A 27,356-nucleotide genomic window follows, 5' to 3' on the forward strand; every position below is an offset into this window, starting at 1 on the left:
AGAAGTTGGACTACCTGTGCAACCTCTGTAGGGTCCAGGTATCGCCTCATGCTACCAGTAGTGACACTGACTGTAGCCAAATGCAAAACTAGTGAAGAAACAGTCAGAAAAGATGAGGAGGGAAAAATGTCAGTGGCCTCCACCTGTTAAACCATTCCTGTTTTGGGGGTCATCTCATTGTTGCCCCTCTAGTGCATCTGCTGTTAATTTCATTAACACCACAGCAGCTGAAACTGATTAACAATCCCCTCTGCTACTTAACTGACCAGATTAATATCCCATAAGTTTCATTGACTTTATGCTATACTCTGCTTAAAAAGTGTTCCTTTAATTCTTTTGAGCAGTATATATATATATATATATATATATATATATATATATAAATATATACAGTGGAACCTCGGTTCACGACCACAATTGCTCCAGAACTTTGGTCGAAACCGAGTTGGTCGTGAACCAAGCAGTTTCCCCATAGGATTGTATGTAAATACAATTAATCCGCTCCAGACCGCATAAACTGTATGTAAATATGTAAAAATATGTACAGATTAAGCACAAATATAGTTAATTACACCATAGAATCCACAGTGTAATAGTAAACTAATGTAAAACATTGAATAACACTGACACAAAACACCCAGGCTCCCTGATCAGCTACAGGAGCTGGCTCGCGCCACGCTCTCTCTGTGTAGCGCGAGCGCACAAACACACACACACACCTATCCGTCCCCCCAATCCCTTCCCTGTCAGCTCTAAGTTCTCTGTAGCACGTGCTCGCGCAGCATTTTTTTTAAAATGACTTTTAAGCACAGCAGAAAAAAAATTCCAAAGCGCTTGCAAAACCAACTCACAAGCAAACAAGAAAGCGAGATTGCAGGAGATCACGCTATTAAACCTAAAGCCTGATCGCTGTAAACAATGTTTTAAAATGACTTTTAAGCACAGCAGAAAAACATCGCACAACCAACTTCATTTAAAACCAACTCAAGCAACCAAAAAAGTAACATTGCAACAAATCACACGATGAAGTCCTCCATGTAAACAATTTTTAATGAGTTTTAAGCACAAGGAAAAAGCGAACATTTGAAAAAGAGAAATGTAACATCGCACCTAATCGCGCTATGAAAAACTCCATCTGTAAACCTTTCATGAGTTTTAAGCACAAGGAAAAAAGCGAACATTTGAAAAAGAGAAAAATAACATTGCAACAAATCGCATTATGAACTAAAAAAATTACTTTTGAAAAATCCGTAATACAAAAACCACCAAGAAAACTAACCTTGCATGAAGAGTTCTGGCATGAAGTGTTTTCCTTCAGGTGTTTTCTCTCTTGTGATTTCTTGGGTTTCTGGTGCTTTTAGCTGTTTAGCTGGTGGGAGTGAAAGCCTCATGCAGCCATTCCAAAAAGAACGTTCTTGTGACCCTCCACATTACTGGCAGTCTGGCTTTGTTTACATTATGCTGCTTGAAAGCACGAGGGTTCTCCGATTGGTAAATGAGTAAACTGGTAAACATTTTTTCCACCTTTTGTAATTTCTTTCTTTACTTCGATTTCAATTTTCTTCAAAACTTTCTTCTGACAACTCTCCACTTGCTATAGCCGCTTTTCCACTGCATAGTACGGCACGACACGGTTCAGTACAGCTCACCTTGGTTCGGCTCAGTTCAGCTCGGTTTGCGTTTCGACTGCAGTTTAGTACCGCTTTAGAGTGGGCGGGATTATTCACGTGTTGTTATAGTTGCGCCGCCTCTACTGCCGTGACACCGTGGAACTTTTACAACAACACGCAGACAACGACAACACTTTAGCTCAATGACGCGCAAGGTTAAGCATCTAAAAAAAGCACATCACTAGCTAACTTTTATCACTGTTGCAGTGTAACATTAAAATGCTGATTCTGTATATTACAGATCTTCCACATTTTGCAAAAAATCGCAACAGACCATCTGTTTGGACATTTAACCGTGCTTCAGAGTGGTGGGATGTGATTGTTCCCGGTTTTACAAACACTCAGTGGCTGGAGAACTTTCGAAACTTCCGCGTGTCTGTACCTTTAAAGAAAAGAATAGCCAGTGACGCAGTAATGACGATTTTCTCCGGCCAATCAGTGACCAGCAGAGTTTACACGTCACATTTTGGTAACGGTTCGGCGCGCTTGGAACCTCGGCTGAGGTGGTACTAAAAAAAGGACCAGGTACCAGGTACTGTTCCCAGTGGAAAGCCCCGCAAAAGTGAGCTGAACTGAACCGTGTCGTGCCGTACTATGCAGTGGAAAAGCGGCTTTAGAAGCCATAGTTAACTGCAAAAGCACACGAAATACTGTAGAGCACAAAGAGAGTGCACGTCTTATTGAAAACAATGAACAAGGAGCGGCTTTGCTTAAATGAAAAGCATGGCAGCTCTCTTTCTCTCTCAGGCTGCCTGTGGGGAGGGGATGTTTTCGCTTGCACTACAGCCTACAGATAGGCAGGCAAACACGTGGAGCAATCTCCTCCTCCCCCTTCCCAGCAGGCAGGTGCTCGCTCGCCCTTTTCTCTCTCTCTCTCAACTGAGGACGCAAGGGAAACTGGCTTGTTCAGCAAACACGTGAAGCAATCTCCTCCTCCACCTCCCTAGCAGGCACGTGCTCGGTCGCCCTTTCTCTCTCTCTCTCTCAGCTCAGCTTGCAGGCAGGCAAGGGAACCTGGCTTGTTCGTATACCGAGTGTGTGGTTGTGAACTGAGGCAAAAGTTTGGCGATCTTTTTGGTCGTGAACCGAGTTGTACGTGAACCGGGACGTTCGTGAACCGAGGTTCCACTGTATATATATATATAAATAAATATATATATATATATGTTTGTGTGTGTGTGTGTATATATATATATATGACAGCAACACTCATCACTCACAACAGTGACAAAACAATTACATTGACAATCATGTTACGTTACTTTCAAAATGTTTCCTTTTCTTTTTCATTACTTCTTTAACACACTACTTCTCCGCTGCGAAGCGCTGGGTATTTTGCTAGTATGTATGTATATATGTATATGTATGTATATGTATGTATATATATATATATATATATATGGGCAGCAGTAGCTCAGTCGGTAGAGCGGGTGGTCCAGCAATCGGAGGGTCGCAGGTTCGATCCTGGCTCCCGGCATGAGAATGCAGCTGTTGTGTCCTTGGGCAAGACACTTAACCTACCTTGCCTGCTGGTGGTGGTCGGAAGGATTGGTGGCGCCAGTGTTCGGCAGCCTCACTTCTGTCAGTGTGCCCCAGGGCAGCTGTGGCTACATAGTAGCTTATCATCACCAGTGTATGAATGTGTGTGTGAATGGGTGAATGACTGTTGTGTTGTAAAGCGCCTAGGGGGGTTCTTGAACTCTAGTTAGGCGCTATATCAAATACAGGCCATTTTTTTACCATATATATGACAGCAACACTCATAACATTGACAAAACAATGATATTGACAATCATCTTACGTTATTTTCAAAATGTTTCTTCTCCGCTGCAAAGCACGGGTATTTTGCTAGTAATATATAAAAACATTTTAAAAGATCCCAGGGTGTGACGGGGAAAGGATCTTTCACTTTTCTGCAAAGGAGTGGAAAGCAGCCATGCATAGAATACATTCCAGCTCCACATGAGCGAAGTATTCAATTACCCAACTTCAAACCTTTTATCAAGCACATCTAGCTCATTTAAAATTGTCCAAAATGTACCCAGGGCAAGATTCAACATGTGAATGTTGCAATTGGGCTCCAGCTTCACTGAGCTATACTGTATGTTTTGGGCATATACCAAACTAAAATCACTCTGGACAAAAATCTTTGAATGCCTATCAGACAGCCTTGGTGTCACAATCACTCCTAAACCGTTAACAGCCATATCTGATGTACTCCCAGACTGGCTTAAAGTAGAGGAAGACAAACTGATTGTAATTGCTTATACCACACTACTAGCACACAGACTTATCTTGCTCAAATGGAAGAATCTTACCCCACATGTTACAAGTCAGTGGGTAACTGATGTTTTGATGAATTTGAAAAAAAACAATGTAATTCTCTCTTACAGAATCTGTTCAAAACTGTTAAAATATGACAAGATTTAATTGATCAAAAGTAGTTATATTGGGGGAAAAGGACATTTCCTTTATTTTATTTTAAAAAAGAATTACTTATGTTGTAGTCTCTCCTCTCTTTCTCTCAGACTGGGGATAAATTATGGTTTGTAGTTTGACATGATTGTATATACAGTAATGTTGTTTTCTTCAAATAATATCAATAAAATTAAAAAAACAAATTTACTATGGAAACGTAAATAGACAAGAATTCTCTTAAAACTAGTCTAAGTAGGAAAAATATATATAAAAAAAAAAAGTCAGAAACAAAGCATGATTGGCGCATTCAGTTAACACGCACATTTTTGTGGAAATGCTTCAATTAAGTTTTAAGATTTTCTTCAAGAACGCCATCATGTCCACAATCCACATTCTTCACTATTGTATTATTGTTACTGCTTAAGCGCTTGTTTGTCCTGCTGCAGTACTAAAACAATGTCTACAGTAAGGTTGCAGTGGAAGCGTGACAACTGTCCTGTCCCTTGCTTCTGGTGAAAATTGAGGTACTATGGAATGCATAGACAAGTTTTAATACAGTATGTGGCTTTTCTCTTGCTGTAACCCAACTTTGAACTAAGGAATTTTAAAAATAACCTGATCCAGAACTCTCCCACCTAGACCTGGATGGGTAAAAGTTCACAAAACAACTTTTATGTGTTTGTCACGTTGCAATAACTCACTGCATAGTCTTATATACTGTATATGACCTTGATCACCAGAAAAGGTTCTGCAAAAGTGATCAAAATTAATTACAAATATAAAGCACAAAATAACTGATCATATACATATTCACCCCATTTAATAAGACACATCTAAATCAACCAATAGCCAGTTGATTTTATAAGTGAAATAATTAGTCACCCACCTTTGCTAAAGGGGTCTCAATTGATTGTATTATAAATACACTTGTTTATCTGAAGGTCCAACTTGTGTTTAGTCAGTATCATAGCCTAACCTACACAATGAAGACAAAAGAACATTTTAAGCAACTCCACTGAAAGGCAGTCGAACAGTACAAATCATGGGATGTGTACAAGTAAACACTGAATATTCCTTGGAGTCCAGTTAAATTAATCATCTAGAAATTGAAAGAGTATGGTACAACTGTCAATCCGAATAAAGTTAGTTTTCAACAAAAACTGAGTAAATTGTACAAGACAAAGACACTGAGGGTGATCACCAAGAAATCTATAACTGTAAAGGAGCTACCAGGTACAGTGGCTCAGATCAGAGAGACTATGCATACAATCATAATGGCATCTTGAGTAGAGTTGGCCTAAGGCACATGGGAAAGTCGGTAGTCAACTAGAAGAAGGTTCTATGGTCTGACAAGACTAAATGTGTGCTTTTTGGCCAGAAAACTAGATAGACAAAAACTAAATACCATATCTGGTGTACAAAGAACATTAGAGGTAAAGGTAAAGGGGCAGAGGTAAAATGAATGCAGAAAAATACAGAGATATCCTAGAAGAAATACACGATACAGTCTGTAAGAAACCTGCACTTTGGCAGAAATTTTGTTTTCCAACAAGACAACAACCCCAAGCATAAAACCAAAACTATACAGGAATGGCTTAAAAACAACACTGTTAATGTACTGGAGTGGCAAGAGTCAGAGTTCAAATCTTATTCCAAATGACAGTTTTGGGTGGTCTTGAAAAAGGCGGTTCATTATTGATGCTTACACAATCTAACTAAGCTTGTGCTTAACACTATGCAGACCGTCATATATGTAGGTGGAATTTACTGTTTATTTTTACTCTTTAATCTCAAATCACCCAACCCAAGTTACTTTATGAACAGACAAGAAACCAAAAAAAAAGATGCAACAAACTGCACCTCATTTAAACTTCTATGATCTATGATCCCAGAAAGCAAGTAATTAAATAGGCTTGCTTTACTTACGTCTAACTGAAATGCCTATCATTCTTTGTTAACAAAACTTCATCAGCACTAACCCCTCTCACATCAGTACTACAAGTCTATCATGGATGTTTGATTCTCAAAAAGTTCAATTTATTCTTATATTGTTCTCTTCCCGGCGGTATGGTGACGCAGTGGTAGCACTGCTGCCTCGCAGTTAGGAGACCCGGGTTCGCTTCCCGGATCCTCCCTGCGTGGAGTTTGCATGTTCTCCCCGTGTCTGCGTGGCTTTCCTCTGGGTGCTCCAGTTTCCTCTCGTAGTCCAAAGACATGCAGGTTAGGTGGATTGGCGATTCTAAATTGGCCCTAGTGTGTGCTTGGTGTGTGGGTGTGTTTGTGCGTGTCCTACGGTGGGTTGGCACCCTGCCTGGGATTGGTTCCTGCCTTGTGCCCTGTGTTTGCTGAGATTGCCTCCATAATGTTTGGTACTGTACAAAGACACATTTTTCTTGATTTACCTCTCTGGTCCACAGTTTAAAGTTAGGAATCAAACAATTCAGACATGATTAAAGTGCATACTGCAGAATTTAATTTGAGGGTATTCGCATACATTTTGGTCACAACACTTTTTCTGCATGGCTCCTATTTCAGAGCACCATAATATATGACTACCTTCAGAGTCTGTAATTTCCAATGTTTAAAATGAGGACAAGAGCTGTACCAATGAAAGTCAAAAGCCATTATGAGGCTGAAAAACAAGAATACAAACATTTGAGACATCTGTAAAACCTTAAGATTAACTAAATCAACTGCCTGGAATGTCATTAAGAAGAATGCAAGCAGTGGTGAGCTCAGTAATCGCAAAGGGACTGGTAGACCAAGTAAGACCTCCAATACGAAAAAAGAATCCTCACTGGTAAGTAAAGCACCCCAAACACCTGTCCGACAGATCAGAAACAGTCTTCAGGAGTCAGACATGTATGTGTCATAGACTACTACCCACAGAAGACTTCATGAACAGAAATACTGATGCTACACTGCAAGATGCAAACCACTAGTTAGCCACAAAAACAGGATGGCCAGATTACAGTTTGCTAAAAAGTACCTAAAAGAGCCTGCAGAATTCTGGAAAAACATCCTATTAACTAAGAGAATGAAATATGTATTGTGTACGATAATATCTTAATTGTTTTAGCGACGTGCAAGCTGAAATTGTGGAGTATGTCACTCCCTTGGTAAAAAACAATAAAAAAACACACCCCTTTCTGGGTTATGTTGCATCATCAGTATTTGCCACTCCCAGTGTTCACTGTGTTAACTGGGAAAGAAGGAATTGTAACAGCAGAACTTGAGTGCAGGAATGTTTTCTGTTTTAACATTCCTGCCTGTTAATGATAAAAATTAACAGATAAAGAAAATCAGTGTGGTTTCTTTACCCCTTCACGGCATTACGCATGAAGTGGCACATTGTGAGTCACAACAAAGAAGCTTCGGAGGTTAACTGGATTCAAAGCCAGAGTGCAGCAGTTCAGTGCATGTGGTAAACAATGGTTACAATGGGATAACAAAAGTCATATGCAATCATATTCATTTTCTTTTCTCCCTCACATTCATTTTTGTATCACGATCAATTGCCTTTTTTTCCAGTAATTGTAAGACAAATGTGACTGAACATAGTTGAAAGCGCCAGCAGGTAATAAACGGAGATCAAGATGAATGAGTCAGAGCATATGGAGCTGGCACGTTGAAAACGGTTGTTCCTCTATAAAATGCAGTTTAACCGAAATTGATCTAGTATGGAGCCCCGTAATTTTAAAAAATTGTTTGAACAAATTATTAATCCATTCAGACAAATTACGTAATTCATTTAAATTGATTACTTTTGTTTCTATAAGAAGCATATGCCTATCGGGTGTGCTTTGTTTCATATGCCATCTTGGTTGGGAGTCCTCTATTCCAAAACACATTTTTTTCTTTCATTATTTAAAACACTCACACAGATCTCTGCCTTCTTGCCCCGCTCCATCCCATCCCTGTGGCTGCAGGAGAGGGAGCAAAAAAGAAAAAAAAAAGTCCTTGACCAGCTATTTCAAAAAACAGGAATTCAAAGAAAGTGAGTCTCTGCACACTGCCTCCAAAAAAGAAATCAAGAGCTACTTGATGATACCTGAGGTGGACAGTAAATCCACTCGAGAAGTGGAAAACACAAGAAGTACATTTCCCAAAATTAGGGAAACTTCCACAAAAGTACCTGTGCATGAATACCTCAAATAGCCCATCTGAGATGAGTTTCAGCATCGGATGACATGATGTAAAGTGTAACTATGCTGCTCTGAAGCCAGATGCTATGGCCAGACTGGTGCTTCTGTCACACAACTTGAAGTTCCCTCAGTAGAATATTATAGTTGTTTTATTTTTTCTGATATCTTTGTGCAATATTTAACAGAACTTGAAGTTAGTAATTTGCTTAAAATGTTATAGGTTTTTGGTTTTTTGTTTGTATTTGTGCAATATAGGACAGAATTGTTTACAAATTATATAGTTTTTTTTTCCTTCATTTGCAGTATTTGAGAGAACTTTGGATTTTTACACTATAGTATAGTATGTTCAATTTTTGGCCTTGCTTGTATGCTGCACAATTCACCTTACAACAGAGCAGTTTATATTTATCCAGACTGTAATGTTTATGCCCTGTTGTTCAATTATGATTAGTATTTTATTCTCTTTGGATTTATATCTTGTTTACATTAAGGGTGATTGTTTAAAATTTGTGTTGGTCTTTTCTGGAAATTCTGTAAGCCACTTTGAAATGGTTTACTGATACTTACACAGTTTGACCTTGTTTGGCAACCTGTATCAGAGAGCTGGGAAGAGTAAAGTGTGGAGACAAAAAGGAACTGCCCAAGGTCCGATGCATGCACCTTCTCTGTTAGACATGACGGTTGGTCTGTTATGAGAGGGGCATGTAAGGTACTGGTACACTTATCTTAATTGATGATGTAATTGCTGATGACAGTTGCACAATGAATTCTGAGTTGTACAGAAACATCTTATTTGCTCAAGTTCCATTAAATACTGCCAAACTCAGTGGCCAGGATTTCATCCTACACCAAGATTATAATCTCAAACATACTGCTAAGGCAACGCAGTTTTTTGTTTTGGTTTTTTTTTTTCCCCCCAAAGATATAAAACAAATCTTGAATGGTTAAGCCTGTTAACTGATTTAGATACATTTCAGCATGTCTTCCATAAATGAAAGACAAAACATAATGGGACAAGTCCCTAAACAAGCAGAAGCTGAAAATGGCTGCATTAGAGGCTTGGCAGACCATCATTAGAGAAGATACTCAACACCTGCTGATGTCTATAAATTTCAGACTTCAAGCATTATTTGAATGCAAGGGATATGCAGCAAATAACTAAATATGACTGCTTTAATATACCAACCATTGTTAAGTCCCAAACATTATGGTGTTCCGCAATGGGGGACCATGTAGAAAAAGTGTTGTCATTTCTAAATGTTCCATATATCCTAAATTAAAGTTTGTAATATGCATTTTCATTATATTGAAATTGCTTGATATGTAATTTTAAACTGTGGAGCAAAAGGGTACAGTCATAATTCTTTGGATTTTTGTTTATCATTGGCTAAGCTTTCAAAGTAGCAACTTCCTTTTAATATATGACATGCCTTATGGAAACAGTAGTATTTCAGCAGTGACATTAAGTTTATTGTATTAACAGAAAATATGCAATATGCATCATAACAAAATTATAGACAGGTGCATACATTTGGGCATCCCATCAGAGATAATTACATTAATACTTAGTTGAGCCTCCTTTTGCAAATATAATAGCCTCTAGACGCCTCCTATACCCTTTGATGAGTGTCTGGATTCTGGATGGAGGTATTTTTGACCATTCTTCCATACAAAATCTCTCCAGTTCAGTTAAATTTCATGGCTACCAAGCATGGACAGCCGGCTTCAAATGATCCCACAGATTTTTGATGATATTCAAGTCAGGGGACTATGATGGCCATTCCAGAACATTATACTTCTCCCTCTGCATGAATGGCTTTGCAGATTTCGAACAGTGTTTTGGGTCATTGACTTGTTGGAATATCCAACCCCTGCGTAACTTCAACTTTGTGACTGATACTTGAACATTATCCTGAAGAATTTGTTGCTATTGGGTTGAATTCATCCGACCCTCGACTTTAACAAGGGCCCCAGTCCCTGAACTAGCCACACAGCCCCACAGCATGATGGAACCTCCACCAAATTTGACAGTAGGTAGCAGGTGTTTTTCATGGAATGCGGTGTTCTATGCAAAGTGCTTTTTGTTATGACCAAATAACTCAATTTTTGTCTCATCAGTACAAAGCACTTTGTTCAAAAATGAATCTGGCTTGTCTAAATGAGCATTAGCATACAACATGCGACTCGGTTTGTTGCGCGAGTGCAGAAAGGGCTTCTTTGTCATCACCCTGCCATACAGATGTTCTTTATGCAAATTGCGCTGAATTGTAGAACAATGTACAGATACACCGTCTGCAGCAAGATGTTCTTGCAGGTCTTTGGAGGTGATCTGTGGGTTGTCTATAACCATTCTCACAATCCTGAGTATATGCTGCTCCTGTATTTTTCTTGGCCTGCCAGACCTGGGTTTAACAGCAACTGTGCCTGTGGCCTTCCATTTCCTGATTTCATTCCTTACAGTTGAAACTGACAGTTTTAAACCTCTGAGATAGCTTATTTGTAGCCATCCCCTAAACCATGATACTGAACAATCTTTGTTTTAAGATCTTTTGAGAGTTGCTTTGAGGATCCCATGTGGTCACTCTTCAGAGGAGAGTCAAATGGAAGCACAACTTGCAATTGGCCACATTAAATACCTTTTCTTATGATTGGACACACCTTTCCAACCTAATTTGGTGTTTTAAGTAATCAGTATTGAGCAGTTACATGCATTCAAATCAGCAAAATTACAAGGGTACCCAAATTTCTGCACAGCCAGTTTTTCACATTTGATTTAATTTCATACAACTAAATACTGCTTCACTAAAAATCTTTGTTCAGAAAACACCCCAATACTCAGATGTTCCTAGGAAATGAAAGACATACCACTGTTATCTTTTTTGTAAATTAATATATAGGCTGAGAGGGGTTCCCAAACTTTTTCATATGACTGTATATCAAAGGAATGTGTGTCTGTGATGCAACCATTATAAGAGGCACTGCAGTTTGCTTAAAAACCAAACATACTACTACATCAAATATCATATATAAACAAAAATATTTGGTTCTTAAATCATCTAAATATTAATATTTAAAACAGAAAATTATTAATATATAAACCTAAGGCCAGCTGTCTAAGGTAAAAACAAAAAAAAAGTTTACACAAAATTAATATACTCTTAGCTGTTATGTTTCATCCTGGGTGATATCCTTAGTTAAGGATGTTCTTTTCGTTGTTTTTCAGATTTTTTTCCCATGTTATTAATTCTGTTTTTCGTGTCTTTGTTATTTATATCTATATGTTTATTGATACTGGATTGTTTATTGACTTTGTTGTTGCATCTTATGTTAAGAATATATCTAGTGTTTTGTTATATGCTCTGTATCCTGTATGTGCAGTCTAAGGAGATGAGGCTATCCAATTAGGCAGCTGGGGTTCTGGCTCCAACAGCAAAGCTGGCAACGGATTATTATCTTTGATGTTGCATTTTTGTATATGATTACTGTTTCTTACTTACATGTTCTTGAACCCTCTGGATATGACCCTGGCTTTTGAATTAACATACTGAAACTTGATACTGAGCTTTCATGTTTGCTAAAGATGATGCCTGTTTTTTTCATTTGCCTTGCCTTTGTGTGATCAACTTTCAATTACTTTTGAATTTTGACAAGAGGTTTTAAGGTTTTCCTTTTCTCCATTTTAAGTAATTTTGAGACTTTATATATTGAAAGCCTCTGCCCCATTTTTGGGCCTTTGTAGGTAGGAAACCTAACAATTAAGTAAGGTTCAGGGTGAATTAAAGGCAGGTTTAACCTTCTGTTTGGGTGTTTTTGGGTTCTGTTCCCCTTTTAATGTTTTGTGGTAGCAAAACTTTACAATATTAGCCAATTGGTTACCTGGTTCAACATTGACCACCGTGACAATGCCTCATAATGCAGCAATGTCAATGACTCTGAGAAAATTGAACAAAGGTTTCTCATGAATGATTAAAATCTATTTGAAAAGATCCCATTCCAAAACCAGGAGGGCTGTGGCCCTCAATTTAAACATCAGCACAGGACACTAAAAAAATAAAGAGGATTTTTTTTCATTTTATTATTATATTTAACAGCCAATCATAAAGATAAACTACTTTTTATTAAAACTCAATATGCAAAGCATTATTAGCATTACAATCAGATCTATTAAGAGTATGCTATACTACAGAAATGGGTCTACAACTTTTATTTAAACAATGAGACTGATATGGCATGTCAGAGAGGCCTAATGCGAGCGCTGTGCCCACATGACTTTAAAGGTATACACAGAGAATGAGGAGTTGAAAGGGACTAAGAACTGTAGAGTATTAACAGCTTACAACTGCTATGAGTCCTGAGGTGACGGAATTGCAGACTGGCAGTGTATGTATGCCAGTGCAAAGCACGCTGGCAATGCATTTACAAAATAAGGAAAGACAAAAAAAGGAAACATTTCAGACAGAAGCAGAAACAAGCTCAATTTGGAAAATTTTAAAACAGAGGAATCAAATGTGCATCAGGCATGAGGTGTGTCTAAGACTAATAAAACTTCTATGGATCTGGTGGGATTTCTTTGGCATTTTTGAAAGAAATGAAGGACTTTACTTATAAAACTTTACTCAGAAAATTCTGGGAATTACTACGTATGGGAGAATTACCTCTTTCAGCTCTATCTTTATTTACTACCATTTTCTCTTTAAAAACTGAAAAATACAAACTGCTTAAAGGAATACTCCAACCAAAAATTCTTTTTTTTCCATCTGTTACTTAACCCATATTGTTTCTAGTGTGATGGGCGGCCACAGCCATTACCTGACCAGGACACCAACAAAATGGAAGGACTGGGGGGGATGGGAGATCATCAGTGAGGCAGTACCTCCCATGGAACGCTAGAGGGCAGTCCTCCTGAGAGGCTGTGGCACTGTGGATTCCCGCAGGGCACACTGGGAGTTGGAGTTTGGCAGAGCCCTGCTGGATTCCATGGGGGCCACCAGTGGGAGTTGCGGAACCCTATACTGTATTTCCACCACACCTGTGGGTGATTCCAGGTAACACTGATGAGCCACCTGCAGCACTCCCAGAAGCAGAATAAAAGGAGCTGCCTCACTCCATTCGAGGAGCCACAGTCGGGAGGAAGTGGACGAAGCTTGCCAGGTGAGGAGTGGAGGTGGAACAAGGAAGAGAGAAGGAAGGAAGGAAGGAAAGAAAGAGTGCTGTACTATATTATGCTTGGGAACTGTGATAATGTGGGGAACAAGACAAAAGCGTTCCCCACGTGAATAAACATATCTTGTGTGCTGAACTTGGCCTCTGTGTCAGTTGTGTCCGGGGTTTGAGGAGTTCTATGCCCCCTGGTGTCCACACTAGTTATGGCTGAGAAAAATTACTATACTCATATTTTTTTTTAAACAGAATGGAGATAACCAAGTTCTTGACACAACAGGCATTAATGGTGGCAACTCTGAACAAACAGAAAATATCAAAACATCTATGAAAAAAATCTCTACTTACTCATCTGATTTAGTTATTTATTTACTCATTTATTTATTTTAATAAAGTATTACACAAAGCTTCACTTAACAAACACAACGTAAGTTAACTTCAAAAATACCATGGTGTTATTTTTTTCCATTTTACAAACTATACACTCAACCAAGTGCACCTGACACTTATGAGATAAGCTTATAGAATCAGTATTGTCATCTGTGAAAGTACAATGAAAATTCTTATTTGCATGTATTAACATGCAACACGTCATTATTGTTTAAATAAAATTATAGACACATTGCACTGTATTAGAAAAAGTCAACACATACAGCTAATTGAGTGCACAATAATTCACAGATCAATGTTCCAGTATAAATTAAAAAAAAACACACATTAAATGTTTGAAAGTGCAGGACAAAAAAATGTGATGTTTCCATGTAGCAATAAGAGATACGAAACAGCGCAGTTACAATTATGACATGCGACTCCCAATACAAAATGTTGGACCTTTGATGGCTAGATTTCCATTTTCAACAAAAAGATAAACAAATATTTTATATTTGAATTATAAATACAAAAACTGAAACACTTGCCATGCATCTCATCTTTGTAGATGTGCTGCTACTACTTTTGCTGTCTAACAGTCAAGATAGGTTAATACTCGCACAAGGGCAAAATTTGCCTTCTACATGCACATAAAGCAATGTAAACGAAGAAAAAGTGTAAAATCACATATTTCCCATGGAAAATTGGCTTGTGACTTGCAATCACGCATCTAGGAACTGTATGCAGTCAATGGAAAAAAAGAAGTACCAGTGAGTGAAATCATTCTTGAAAACTCAAAACTTAGTTGGACAACAGGGCCTGTGGATTGTGGACTCTCTTACAGACAGACCTCAATATGTGCGTCTTGGGAACTGCAGGTCTGACATTGTGTGCAGCAATACAGGGGCGCCGCAGGGGACTGTACTTTCTCTGGTCCTGTTCAATCTATATACATCAGACTTCCAATATGACTCGGAGTCCTGCCACGTGCAAAAGTTCACTGATGACACTGCTATTGTGGGCTGCATCAGGTCAGGGCAGGAGGAGGAGTACAGAAAGTTAATCAAGGACTTTAAAATGGTGCGACTCAAACCACTTACACTTTAACACCAGCAAGACCAAGGAGCTGGTGGTGGATTTTAGGAGGCCCAGGCCCCTCATGGACCCTGTGATCATCAGAGGTGACTGTGTGCAGAGGGTGCAGACCTTTAAATATCTGGGAGTGCAGCTGGATGACAAATTGGACTGGACTCCCAATACTGATGCTCTATGTAAGAAAGGTCAGAGCAGACTATACTTTCTGAGAAGGTTGGCATCCTTCAACATCTGCAGTAAGATGCTGCAGATGTTCTACCAGACGGTTGTGGCGAGTGCCCTCTTCTACACGGTGGTGTGCTGGGGTGGCAGTATAAAGATGAAAGATGCCTCACGCCTGGACAAACTTGTTAAGAAGGCAGGCTCTATCGTAGGATTAAAGTTGGACAGTTTAACATCTGTGGCAGAGAGACGGGCACTAAGCAAACTCCTGTCAATCATGAATAATCCACTGCATCCACTTAACAGTGTCATCTCCAGGCAGAGGAGTAGCTTCAGTGACAGACTTTTGTCACTGTCCTGCTCCACTGACAGACTGAGGAGATCGTTCCTCCCCACACTATGCGACTCTTCAATTCCACCCGGGGGAGTAAATGCTAACATTAATTTTATTTTAATTTTTTCATTTTTATTACTATTTAATTTAATGTTTCTTTGTATCAGTATACTACTGCTGGATTATGTGAATTTCCCCTTGGGATTAATAAAGTATCTATCTATCTATCTATCTATCAAACAAAACACAACTCTTAGTCTTCTTTTTATCTGTTTCTATATTTTCTGCCAAAGACTGAAAGATATAATATTACTGCTAATATTTCTTTACTATAAAGTGGACCAAAGCAAACCTCTAAAGGTTTCATAATTGAAACAAATAAATTAGATTGTTTTCATTATAATAGTAAGAGGTCATTACTGCATGTGATGTTTAGTGTTATCAGTGCATGCATCCTCTGAGCAACAGCTTGCAAAGTACAACTCCACCTTTAGATAAAGATACAGGTTATGTGCTTGCCACCTGTTACAACTTTTTTGCTGCAAACTGTTAACAGGACACTCCGTTTATAATGATACCGTTACCTCTTGGGATTCTGTGTATCCTTTTATTTACCACTAGTACATAATGCATTCTAGTTTACCTATGCCATGTTATGGTTTGATAGGAAAAGATGCCTGTATGCTTTAAAAACTACTTACAAATTCATATACACACTATATAAGTGTAATGTGTTATTTCTTGCTTTAGTTTAAAACGTAACACTTTTTCAATGAATATGAATCGTGGGAGAAATTTAAGAACTGTTGTTTATAAATAACTTCTTCTCAGCACTGGGAAGTTGTTACAGTTCATAAAACATTTTTCAAGTGTGCTATCTTTGCTCATTCTGGAGTCCTTACCACTTTAAATACTAGTTCTAGAATAAAACACAACTTGTTATTGTAAGCTCTTTTCTGAAGATAAATTCAGTATGAGCATTAAAAATAACTAATTTGCTTAATTCAACTCAGAGTCACAGAGGACTAAATTCTAGTTTGGCAACATGGCCATGATAATTAAAAATGAATGCTAAAACTGTATTTTGTGAGCTTCCCAAAATGCATATTATTAATGTTACATTTTTTGTACTACATAACCCTAATATGTATCTAACCCTTATTAAAAGGTACAGTATAATCTATGTATTAGCAAACAAAACTAAAAAGAAAACACCAAAAATCATTACTCCCTCCATCATCTCTCTCACTATAATCTTGTGATCGCACACTCTTTCTGGCAAGAAGATTTTGCCCAACACATCATTTCAGATCATGCAGGCATTAAACCTCACAAATAATTCAAATGTAGTTAGGCCCCAAAACAATTTTTGGGATTGGGTAATATTTTACAACTATGTGTACATTGTTAGAACAGTATCAGAATTGCATTCTGCCAGCCTGTTATTTAGCCCTATATTGAAAGGCTCTTCTTCCTTCAACATTTTACTAAGCTACTAGAAAATATGAAAATAAAACAAACTGCAAAGCCACAAGCCTGGACAAATGTGTTGGTACCCTTACATCTCATTGAAAAAGTGCTGTATGTCTGATGAAAAGTGATTGAATGATAAAAACAGTAGACCCCCGTGAAGTCACGGTTCGGGGTTCACGGACTCAGTCATTTGCGGATTTTTCCTTAGAACCGAACTATTATTTGTTAGTGGAAGGCAAAAATATCATCTGCAATTTTTTATGCCTTTTTTGTGGCAATACGGTGCTGTAGAACAGGTAGCAACCGCTAAGAGAAACATGGTTTGGAATGGTGAAAGTAGCCAATCCGAGAGCGTTATTCATTTCTCCTTGTTGCCGATTGATTGCTGCCCTGTGATGTGTCTCCAGCTGAGTGGGCTTACCACTGCTGAGGGAAACACGGTTTGTAATGGTGAAAGTAGCCAATCAGAGAGGGTTATTCATTTCTCCTTGCTGCTGATTGAGTGTTGCCCTGTGACATGTCTCAGTAGGTTTAACTACTGGATCTGCTCCGGGAACTAAAAAGTTATGCTGCAGTAGCACGCCACTATGGCATTAATGAAAGCACTGTATGCTACATAAAGAAGAACGAGGCAGCTATCCGGAGTACCGCATCTGTAAGTTTCTGTGATACTGCCAAAAAGGATACGAACATAAGGAATAAAAATATCATCTGGATGGAATCTGCCTTGGTATTGTGGATCACCGACTGCAGGAAGAAAAATATCCCCTCGGACAGTAACATCATCTGTGAGAAAGCATGGAAATTGTACCAGCAGTTCGCTACAGGAGACAATGTATAAGGTACTGAAGAACTGCAAACAGGACCATCAACAGCACCGGAGCTTGAAGATTTTCAAGCCAGTATGGGATGGTCTGATTGTTTTGAATCATGGGATCCCTATATGGTTCAGGCTCTCACAGTTAATAATGGCATCGGTGTTGCCATACAGACATAAAACGCTCCTTGCCACCATGAAGAAACAATGACAGCAACTTCCCATCACAATGTTCCTGAAACCTATAAAGAAATGCCAGCATGAAACCCCACCAGAAGACGACCTGTCCAAAGATACGACTCAGCATGAAGTGCCTGAAGAAGAGGCGCCACCCGAGGAGTTTTAAATCCTCTGCATCGTACTGCACAGCTATTTCATCTTTATTATCAATATCATTCATCATTGGTGAGTACCCGTACATTTTACTGTATTTTAATTAAATCAAATTATTATGTATTTACTCTACTTATACCAAAGAAAACGACAGTGCATACCAAACAAAATACGCTTGCATGAATTACAGTACATATAGCAGTAACATCGGTATTTTACGTTCTAGCACCGTGGGAGACATAGCAGTACAGTACTGAACAGTATAACAGTATACGGATTTACCTTTACATTCTGTTTTTAGGTAATGTATTAAGGTAATTTTTTAGATAATGTATTGATGTATTAAGCTAAGTTTGCAACAAAATTAAAGTGCTTTGGGGGCATACTGTATTTAGGGTTTAAACTATAAAAATAGGCATTTAAAAGGCATTTTTTTAACCACATCCAAAAGTTGCCGTTTTCACAATTTGCGGGTGCTCTAGGAACGTAACCCCCACGAATTTTGGTGGGTGTAATGTAAATTTCAAATTTATACCTTGTGAAGGCTAGGTGGCGCCACTGAACCCCAAACACAAATGCACCAATAGTGCTGAATTCAAATAAAAGGGGTGTGTATTACAAAATACCTTTTGTATAACAAGTAAACACTGCACTTCTACTTTCTCTCCCCCTCTCTACACCTTACTGCTACTCCTCCAGTAGAGTGTTGCCTATTTCTGCAGCCAGTTCAAACTCACCCTGACAAGGCAGCATTGTCTCCTTTATTGAGGTAACGTGACATAGCCAGTTGGAAGTACTTCTGGGTAATGAGAAAGCCAGGGAGGTCCTCCCTCGGCAGCGCCCTCTATCATCTAACAGCGACCTCTACAGGGCTGCTCATCCGGACTCCAACGGGTGTCCAAACTGGGACACTATATGAGGGACACGGTCACTATTAAAGTGGGGAATGAAATGCTCCACCTCCAAGCAGCTTGATGTTTTTGTGACAACAGTTGCAAATATTATTAAGAGGTTTAAGGTACATGGGATATTAGCCAACCCCCCTGGACACAGCCCCAAAAGGTAAATCGACCTCAGAATGGGTTAAAGGCTAGCAAATGCGATAGTCAAAAATCCAAGGACAGCTTCCAAAGAGACACAAGCTGAACTCCAAGTTCAAAATCCATCAGTATCTGATCGCACCATACGTCACTTTTTGAGTAACAGCTCAATGGAAGAAGACTGAGGAGGACTCCACTGTTGTAAGAAAACATACAAATGCCAGGCTAGAATATGCTAAAATGAATATTTATAAGCCATAACGCTTCTGGGAGAATGTTCTTTGGACAGATGAGACAGAACTGGAGTTTCTTGACAAGTCACATCAGCTGTATATCCACAAGTGAAAAAAATGAAGCTTTGAAAGAAGAGGACAATATACCCACTGTGAAACATGGAAAGGGCTTGGTTATGTTTTGGGTATGCTTTGCTGTGTCTGGAACTAGTTGCCTTGAGTCTGTGCAGAGAACAATTAAATCTCAAGACTATAAAGACATCCTGCAGTGAAATATATTGTCCAGTGTCAGAAAGTTTTGTCTCAGTCGCAGGTCACGGATCCTATGAACAGGATAATGACCCAAAACACACATCTAAACGCACCAAAGGATGGTTAAGCACAAAACACTTTACTATTCTGAAGTGGCCTTCTATGTACCCTGATTTAAATCCTATGGAATTAACTAAAACATGCAGTTTAAAGAAGGCACACTTCAAACCTGACACAGCTAAAGCAGTTTGCTTAGGAAGAATGGGCCAAACTACCTGTTGACAGGTGCAAAAGTCTCATTGAGAGCTACAAAAATCACTTGTTTCCAGTGACTGCCTCTAAAGATTGTGCAACAATATATAAGGTTAATGGGCCCATAATTTTTGCCACTGTCATTTTCATTTCTGTTATTATTTGAAATATGTTAAATCAAAACTCTAAAGCTAAGTCTGATTTTTGTTAAATATGGAATAAACAATGATGGGTGCCATCACTTTTGTCAGTTTCAAGTTATTTCAGAGACAATTGTGGGTTTTCTTTTTCATTGGGGGTACCAATAAACCTATTCAAGTCTGTATAGCCATGACATGTTTAGAGACTTCTACCCAGTGATGATCAGAGGGTGTTAAAGGTTCTATAAAGAAAGTATTATCAAATGTGCTTAAACCAAATCAGAAACTAAAAAAATGTAAGAACTAACTTTAGGCACATATATTCGTGCAGGGCCAATTTAGTGCCTCCAGTCAGCATAAACTGCACATCTCTTGGAAACTGACGAACACTAAGAAAAATCTATTTAGGCATAAACTTGTCAATGAATGGCCAGATTTTACCCTTTGAATTTTGGGAGAAAGGAACTGCCACAAACCACTGCACCACTAAACGTGAATGCTAATAGCCTGCAAAAGAGAAATGAAGTACTGGTATCTGTTGGCAGTCCGTTTCTTGTCATAGGGGCCACTTACTAATCTCGGATGACTTACTGATTTAATCGTTTAGCGGGGCTTTTATGAGATTACAACAGGCATGTCCAATACTTCAATAGAAACCGTTTTTTTCTTGAAGCTACACAACGGTGGATACGATGGAACGCATCTTAACAGAAAAACAACGCTACAGATTGAGATGGACTCTGGTTAAATCACACCAACATGCCGTGCCGTTTGTGAGTGGTCTTATCTTGATTGAATAGCCTTCACTCCGCTTGTGACGTTCACTATTTTAGACACATTTACAAAATGGCATTTTGCACCATGCCCATCTGCTGTCAGCAGAGCAAAACAAAATGACGACTTTGTGTTTCTTCTTTCTTTATATGCGCTCCAGTCTGTCGAATCACAGCAACCTCTGACGACAACCTAAAAAAGGAATCGGCAATACTCAACACCCCAGCACGGCATCACAGTGCCCTCCTACGTACTATTTTAAGTGACAGCCTCTGTCACAGGATGCATAGTGTTCCACATAAACGGTTGACACGGATTTGCCTCCCACCCCCACACGCATCCGAATGGGGAAAACGTGAAAATGCAATCTATCAAAAACCGAGTGATTCCAGGTCGCACGATTGTTTTCACTGGTATCTGCCTAAGCACAAGAAAGACCGTATATTGCAATGTTGTACCTAGCTAGCCATGTAATGTTAAGTGCGAATTCCTCAACAGTGCACAAATACATGGATATCTCAAATGTCACGTAAACAGACTCAGTATAAGAATATACCTAAAAATTTTAAATGCGAATGGGTCCAGGCTTACTACAGTCATGGGAATGACTAGGACGGCATCCATTGCAGTGCAATGATTCCGCTGTCAAATATGACCTTTTTACAAGTGACACTAGCAGCCCCGATTCTAAACGGCCAGAATGCTGGAATAAACAAGTGATTCAAAGCCCTTCGCATTAAAGCTTTCATTTGACCATTTTCGTCTACTGCGAAAAGCATCCCCCTGCTTAAATCAACCCATCTGCTACATGACGTCCACAAATAGCAGTGTTGCGATTACTAACAATCCCCCATCTTCTAAAAGCGTAAAAATAAACATGCGACATTCCTCGTCCAGGATGAAAAAAAAATGTGCCAAGACTAACACCTAATCCGAGACAACCTAAACAAACCAGCGTTTTTCTTTCATTTTTGCTCTCTCTCCCCCGAAATGATGTCCACGTCACGGCAAAGCCCAAACGAGATTTATGCTAATCTTTGGTGAGCAAAATCTGTGGCATTGAGGGAAAAAAATCTCATATCCCCCAAGTGTATAGAAAAATTTACGTTTTCTTACAATATTGCGATTTACTGTTTGATAACTTTGTAGCCCCCTCCTCCGTCATCTCGATTTAACCTTACACGAAAGGTAAAAAACAAGCAGTCCAAATAAACCCTGTAAAACAGGAGGAAGGGAAGGATCGGATGGTGGCACGCTTCCGAAGGCTGTGCACCTAAAGCAGAACTATTAAAATAATAACGACATGGCGAAATCGACTAGAAAATGTGATTTTACTTACCCAGTGTTCATTCTCGATCTTCGCATTACATATTTGGAGCTGCCTTGCTTCTGTGTGAAACCGAGTCTACCAGATGAGTAGAAAATATATTCTGCGAAGATGAGAATATATAGTTGTCCAAACCAAATAATCCACGTAGATATTTTTATTTCGCCAGGTTCGCGGTCAGCGTTGTACATACGCAACCCGCGAATGCGTCCTTCGGAATGACAATAATGCAGCAATAATAATAATAATGTAAACTAAAAACTATATGGTATCAGTCCAGATTCAAGGAGGCAAAACAGAAAACTGTCAGGCACATTCAGATTTACTCCCTAGCGAAAATACAGCATTTATAACAGCATTTTTGTACGTTTCTGCTTGCAGTCAATCCGAGGCTCTATGGATCCCGAGGCGCGCTTCTTCTCGTAGAGCTTTTTTTTTTTTGTACTCCGATAAAAAAAAATAATAAACGAAAATCCATGAAAGCGGAGCAACAAAATGGCGGCGCTTACAGGAGCTACCCCGAAATGGAACTCGCTCTCACCGCGATTGCTAACCGCCGCCGCTGGTGTCTGCCATCGTCGAGCCGAGCCGAACCGGTCCAGGCTCGCGCTCCAGTCCACACCAGAAACGGCACCGCCGACAGCTCTCCAGAACCTGGTAGAAAAACGTAACCAGAAGGGAATTTGCCGTCAAGAACCAATTATTACATACAGTTATGTAAATACATACATTTCAGAAAAATGGAATCTGACATTCCCAAGATGCCTTTCGGGAATTTTCTGTTGTGTTGTCTATAATGTAAGGCTGTGGGAAAGGGGCGGCGGAGAATCTTTTTATGGTGGGGATCGTTATCATTTTAGACAGTGGTCTATGAAAAGCAATTGGACGATAGCGAACGTAAGGAGACTACTTTAATTGTTATTTGTTCAACACGTAGCTAAGCCGTTCAGGCTTTTCAACGATACTCTGAACACAGAAAGGGCGGGGCGTCAATTGCGGGAGTGCGCATGACTGATACACTTTGACATGCAAGCCCTCCTTCAGCCCACCGCAAATATGTCTGCGTCCTGTGGCGTTGTATCGTGAGTGTTGATTTTTCAAGGGTGAGGAGTCAAATCGGTACATAAACTATTTCGGAATCAACGAGGAACACGATTTTGCAGCCAGATTTTAATAACTGAGGTAAATCTGAAGTGTTTGCATACGTTAATAGCAATGATCAGTTTAGGTTTAGTCCTTGGTGCACAGGAATGCTTTTTATTAAAATGAATAACCACGTACGTTTCTCATGTAATACGTGCAAATTGCCAAGATTATATGAGCCACAAATGTCATCGGATAGACACTAGACACTTCTACTATATATGTGGCATTACTTGAAAGTGTACATGTCCTATTAATGTTTTCACATGTACATAATTCCAGTTCAGTGACGTTGGCAGAGACTTTCTCATAAACTTCGTTTCACGTGTACATAATCCAATTCAGTGTCGTTGGCAGAGACTTGCTCGTAAGCTTCGGTTGACTGGCTCGCTGATGGACCCAGCTTGCCATACGTACTTTAATTGGGTGGTATATCCCAGATTTTCGCCACATTTAGCTGGCAGTATTGTCAATGTTGTCGGGGTGCGTTCCGCCTAATAGTGACCCTGTTCAGCCTCTGAACTCTGTGCTGCCACCCTCCCACATATCTCTTGATAGTTTATTTATATGCAGTATATCCGATACTGTTGTTTGTATTAGTAGTTATTTGTATTAGTGTAGTTCTTTTTTTTTTTTTTTTTTTACATACACTTGGCTTAAAATAATTCATTTCATCAAATGGATGGGTTGTAGCAGAAACTATTGCAGAAGAATGCAAAGATTTAATCGGAAGGTGGCAAAACGTTTTGATTACTAATGTGTAACCAAATTTAAATTTAATTATCATTATTTGTCCTTTTGCAGGTATGGCTGTGAAGAATTTCACAAAACATTTCTCAGTCTGTCAGATGGTAAGAGTCTTTTGTAAATCCGGTCGGTGTTCTGTTCCGAGTTTTAACAGACATGATTAAAATATAATTGGTAAAGTTGGTAATTTGCTTGACATACATTTGCATAAATACTGCATATTTTATTTATACAATTTATATTTTGTATGTCCACAAAAAAGTTTTTATATTTTGTATCTTTAAAAATATTATACATCAATTCAAGTTTGAGGAATATTCCACCCAAAAATGTATTTTTTTATATGTTGCTTACCTAATGTAGTTTTTCATGGTGGCTGAGAACAAAATTCAGTCACATTAAATAGCTGCTGTATAGCTTCCTAAAAGCAAGACTACTAATGTTTTTATTTTATTGAAGACCAGCAGCAACACCTAGCATTGCCTGTATAAATAATTTTAAGGACGGAACTGTCTACCTTCTATAAATGCTGTTTTTTAAAGTGTACTGTTCTAGAGACAAATTAATTTATTTCAGGGATCAAAATCCAGGGAATGATACAGTCAATAAAACTTGCTGTGGTAAAAAGGACAACTGGTACATCCAGGGTCAAAATCTTGGATAGTCTAGTGTGTCTTCCTAAGAAAGTGGGATATGTGTGCAAAATATTTTGAACTTGGACCAAGGGTGTGTAGGAACAAACACACACACACACACATCAAGCTTTTATTTATTAGTTGAAGCTCCTGAAATAAATAAAACTGTGTGTGACCCTCTATAAACTCCAAATGAATTGTCACTAATGCTTTCTGCAACATCTTTAAAAGACTTATTCACCAAAAATAAGATTTTTTTCTTTTTTATATATTACCCCATGTAGTTTGTAGTGTGGTCTGAGAAAAAATATCAATCACATGTTTTTATGCAGAACAAGACAAAACAGCGTACATCAAAATAGAACATTGTTTCCCGTGTCAAACAAGGTAAAAAATGTCCATGAAAATAACAAAAAAAAAAAAAACTTAATTTAACTTGTGTTGCATGATCCACATATCCAGTATGCTGTAAACCTGCAAAATGCATGCATTTGTTGCAAAAATAACTCTTGAGTACAAGATAAATGGGAATAACACATTCCATAATACTGTACATTTGAACTGAAGACAGGACTCTTGAGAAATCAAAGAGGGAGAGAGGTTGATCTTCAATTCAAACATACAGTATTGTTTGAATGCATCTTTCTTGTTTATTGTGTATTTGAGTTTTCTGGAATTAAGTATTAAGACCATATCATAAAAGCCATATTAATCCTGAGTAGCATTTTGGGAGACTGGAGCCTATCCTAGTAAGTACAGGCTGCAAGGCATGAAGGATTCCTAAGGCAGGATGCCAGACCATTGCAGGGTGAGCACAGTTACACACACCACACAAACTGGGGCAGGTTTAGTGATGCCAGTCCACCTAACCTTTTTGTCTTTGAACTATTGGAGGAAGACATAGCACCTGGAGGGTAACCATTACAGGCACGGAGAGAACATGCAAACCCCACACAGGGAGGATCTGGGACTACATCACCATGCTGCCCAGTATTAATAGTATTTTAACAAAGAATGCATGAATTTTGCATATATGAATGGATAACAGATATGTGCATTAAGTGACATGATTTACATGAGTTTCTTTTTTCCTTAATATTTATTTAGTTATGTATTTTTACATCATTTGCCGTTATACAGAATTGGTGTCCATTAAGTTTTATTATATGATAAACTTCTTTTGGCTCATTCTGCATGAAAACATGAGATTAAAATATTTTCACGGCCATCACTACAAAGTAGATAGGTTAAATTACATAAAAAAAAAAGAAATATATATAATTTATGGGTGGAGTAGTCCTTTAAAGATATTGCAGAAAGCATTACTAATACTTTAGTTGGGGTTTAAAGAGGGTCAAACACATTGTTGTATTTATTTCAGTAACTTCCTCTTTAATAAATTAAAAATATTAGTGGTCTTGTTTTAGAAAACTGGACACCATACACACATGAATTATATAGCTGGTGTCCAGTTTAGTAAAACAAGACCACTAATATTTTTAATTTAATAAAGATGAAGTTCCTGAATTGAATGTAACCATGTACAATTAATTATTTAATATATATAAAATATATATATATATATATATATATATATATATATATATATATCCCAACAGGGTCGTAGAGAACTCCATCTCCCATGGAGTCCTGTGGGAATCCGTGGCACCACTGCCACCCAGGGGGGCTGCCATCTAGCGTCCCGGGTTGGTACTGTTCAATCCATGCCTGTTTCCTGGACCATATCCAGAAGAGGTGTTCCGGCCGTCCACCACTATATATATATATATATATATATATATATATATATATATATATATATATATACTAATAAAAGGCAAAGCCCTCACAAAAAAACAGCAGAGCGCCACACTCTGAATGTATTCCTGGCATCACCGTTATACCCCCTGATCTTCCATTTAAATTGAAATGCCTCAAATTTCCAGTAAGGCTCTGCTTCGCGATGACAATTAATATGTCTCAGGGACACACCCTACAAAAGGTTGCCATTGATTTGAGGCAACATTGCTTTCATCCTGGACAAAACTATACGTTGCATTCTCAAAATATATATATATATATATATATATATATATACACACACACCCCGATCTACATAACTGTCAAATAAATGAACCACACACCCTAGCGCAGTGCTTCTCAATTATTTTCTGTCATGCCCCACCTAGGAAGAAGAAAACATCTCGCGGCCCCCCGCGCAACTATAAATAGTATCATTTGTCTATAAAATTTTTATAAGTACAAGTATAAAAAAGCATGTTCCCCGAGGTCAAACGCGCCCCCCTTGACGGAGCCCCACTATTTGAGAAGCACTGCCCTAGCGCAACATAAGAGGCTTCGCCTTTAGCGCTGACGTCTGAGGTTCGATTCGCGAGAGTGGGTGCAGTGAGTGTGTACTGCCTGATGAGCCCATCAGGCAGTTCGATTTAGTCTTTAAATTTCTATGATGAAGAAAAATTTATGCAATGATGATTATATTTAACTTTCATTCCTACTAAACATATTTCTGTCGACCAAATAATAATTACTTATATTTAAAATTTTAATAGAACTTGAACAAATACGATAGTTCATAATACCCACGCAGCACTAAGTGCACGTAAGATTAGGAGTCATCCGTTTTAACAAGCAGCGTATTGCACTGATATGAAATAGCCTGCCCATTTAATTATTTAGGAATGGATAGATAAATTAAGATTTTGTACAAATAAGGTTTTTAATTTTTCTTCCTCAATTGATTCTGGCACCCCAGCAACACCTGCTCGCACCCCAAAGGATATATATATATATATATATATATATATATATATAGTGGA

The 27,356-nt window shown here is 38.5% G+C and overlaps 2 protein-coding genes across 2 annotated transcripts in view; one reads left to right on the forward strand and one right to left on the reverse strand.

The window, feature by feature from the left end:
- Positions 1-22,949, reverse strand: part of ash1l (ash1 (absent, small, or homeotic)-like (Drosophila)) — a 282,409-nt gene extending 259,460 nt beyond the window's left edge. The window contains 1 exon segment of the mRNA XM_039767304.1: positions 22,007-22,949. The gene's annotated coding sequence lies outside the window, so the exon portion shown is untranslated.
- A 60-nt stretch (positions 22,950-23,009) lies between these two features.
- Positions 23,010-27,356, forward strand: part of dap3 (death associated protein 3) — a 118,168-nt gene continuing 113,821 nt past the window's right edge. Inside the window, exons 1-2 of the mRNA XM_039767316.1 lie at positions 23,010-23,176; positions 23,942-23,988. Coding sequence (XP_039623250.1) covers positions 23,944-23,988 — 45 coding nt within the window. The 5' untranslated portion in view covers positions 23,010-23,176; positions 23,942-23,943. The remainder of the gene's footprint in view (positions 23,177-23,941; positions 23,989-27,356) is intronic.

Source organism: Polypterus senegalus, chromosome 1 (genome assembly GCF_016835505.1).
Source record: "Polypterus senegalus isolate Bchr_013 chromosome 1, ASM1683550v1, whole genome shotgun sequence".
Classification (NCBI taxonomy): Eukaryota; Metazoa; Chordata; class Cladistia; order Polypteriformes; family Polypteridae; genus Polypterus; species Polypterus senegalus.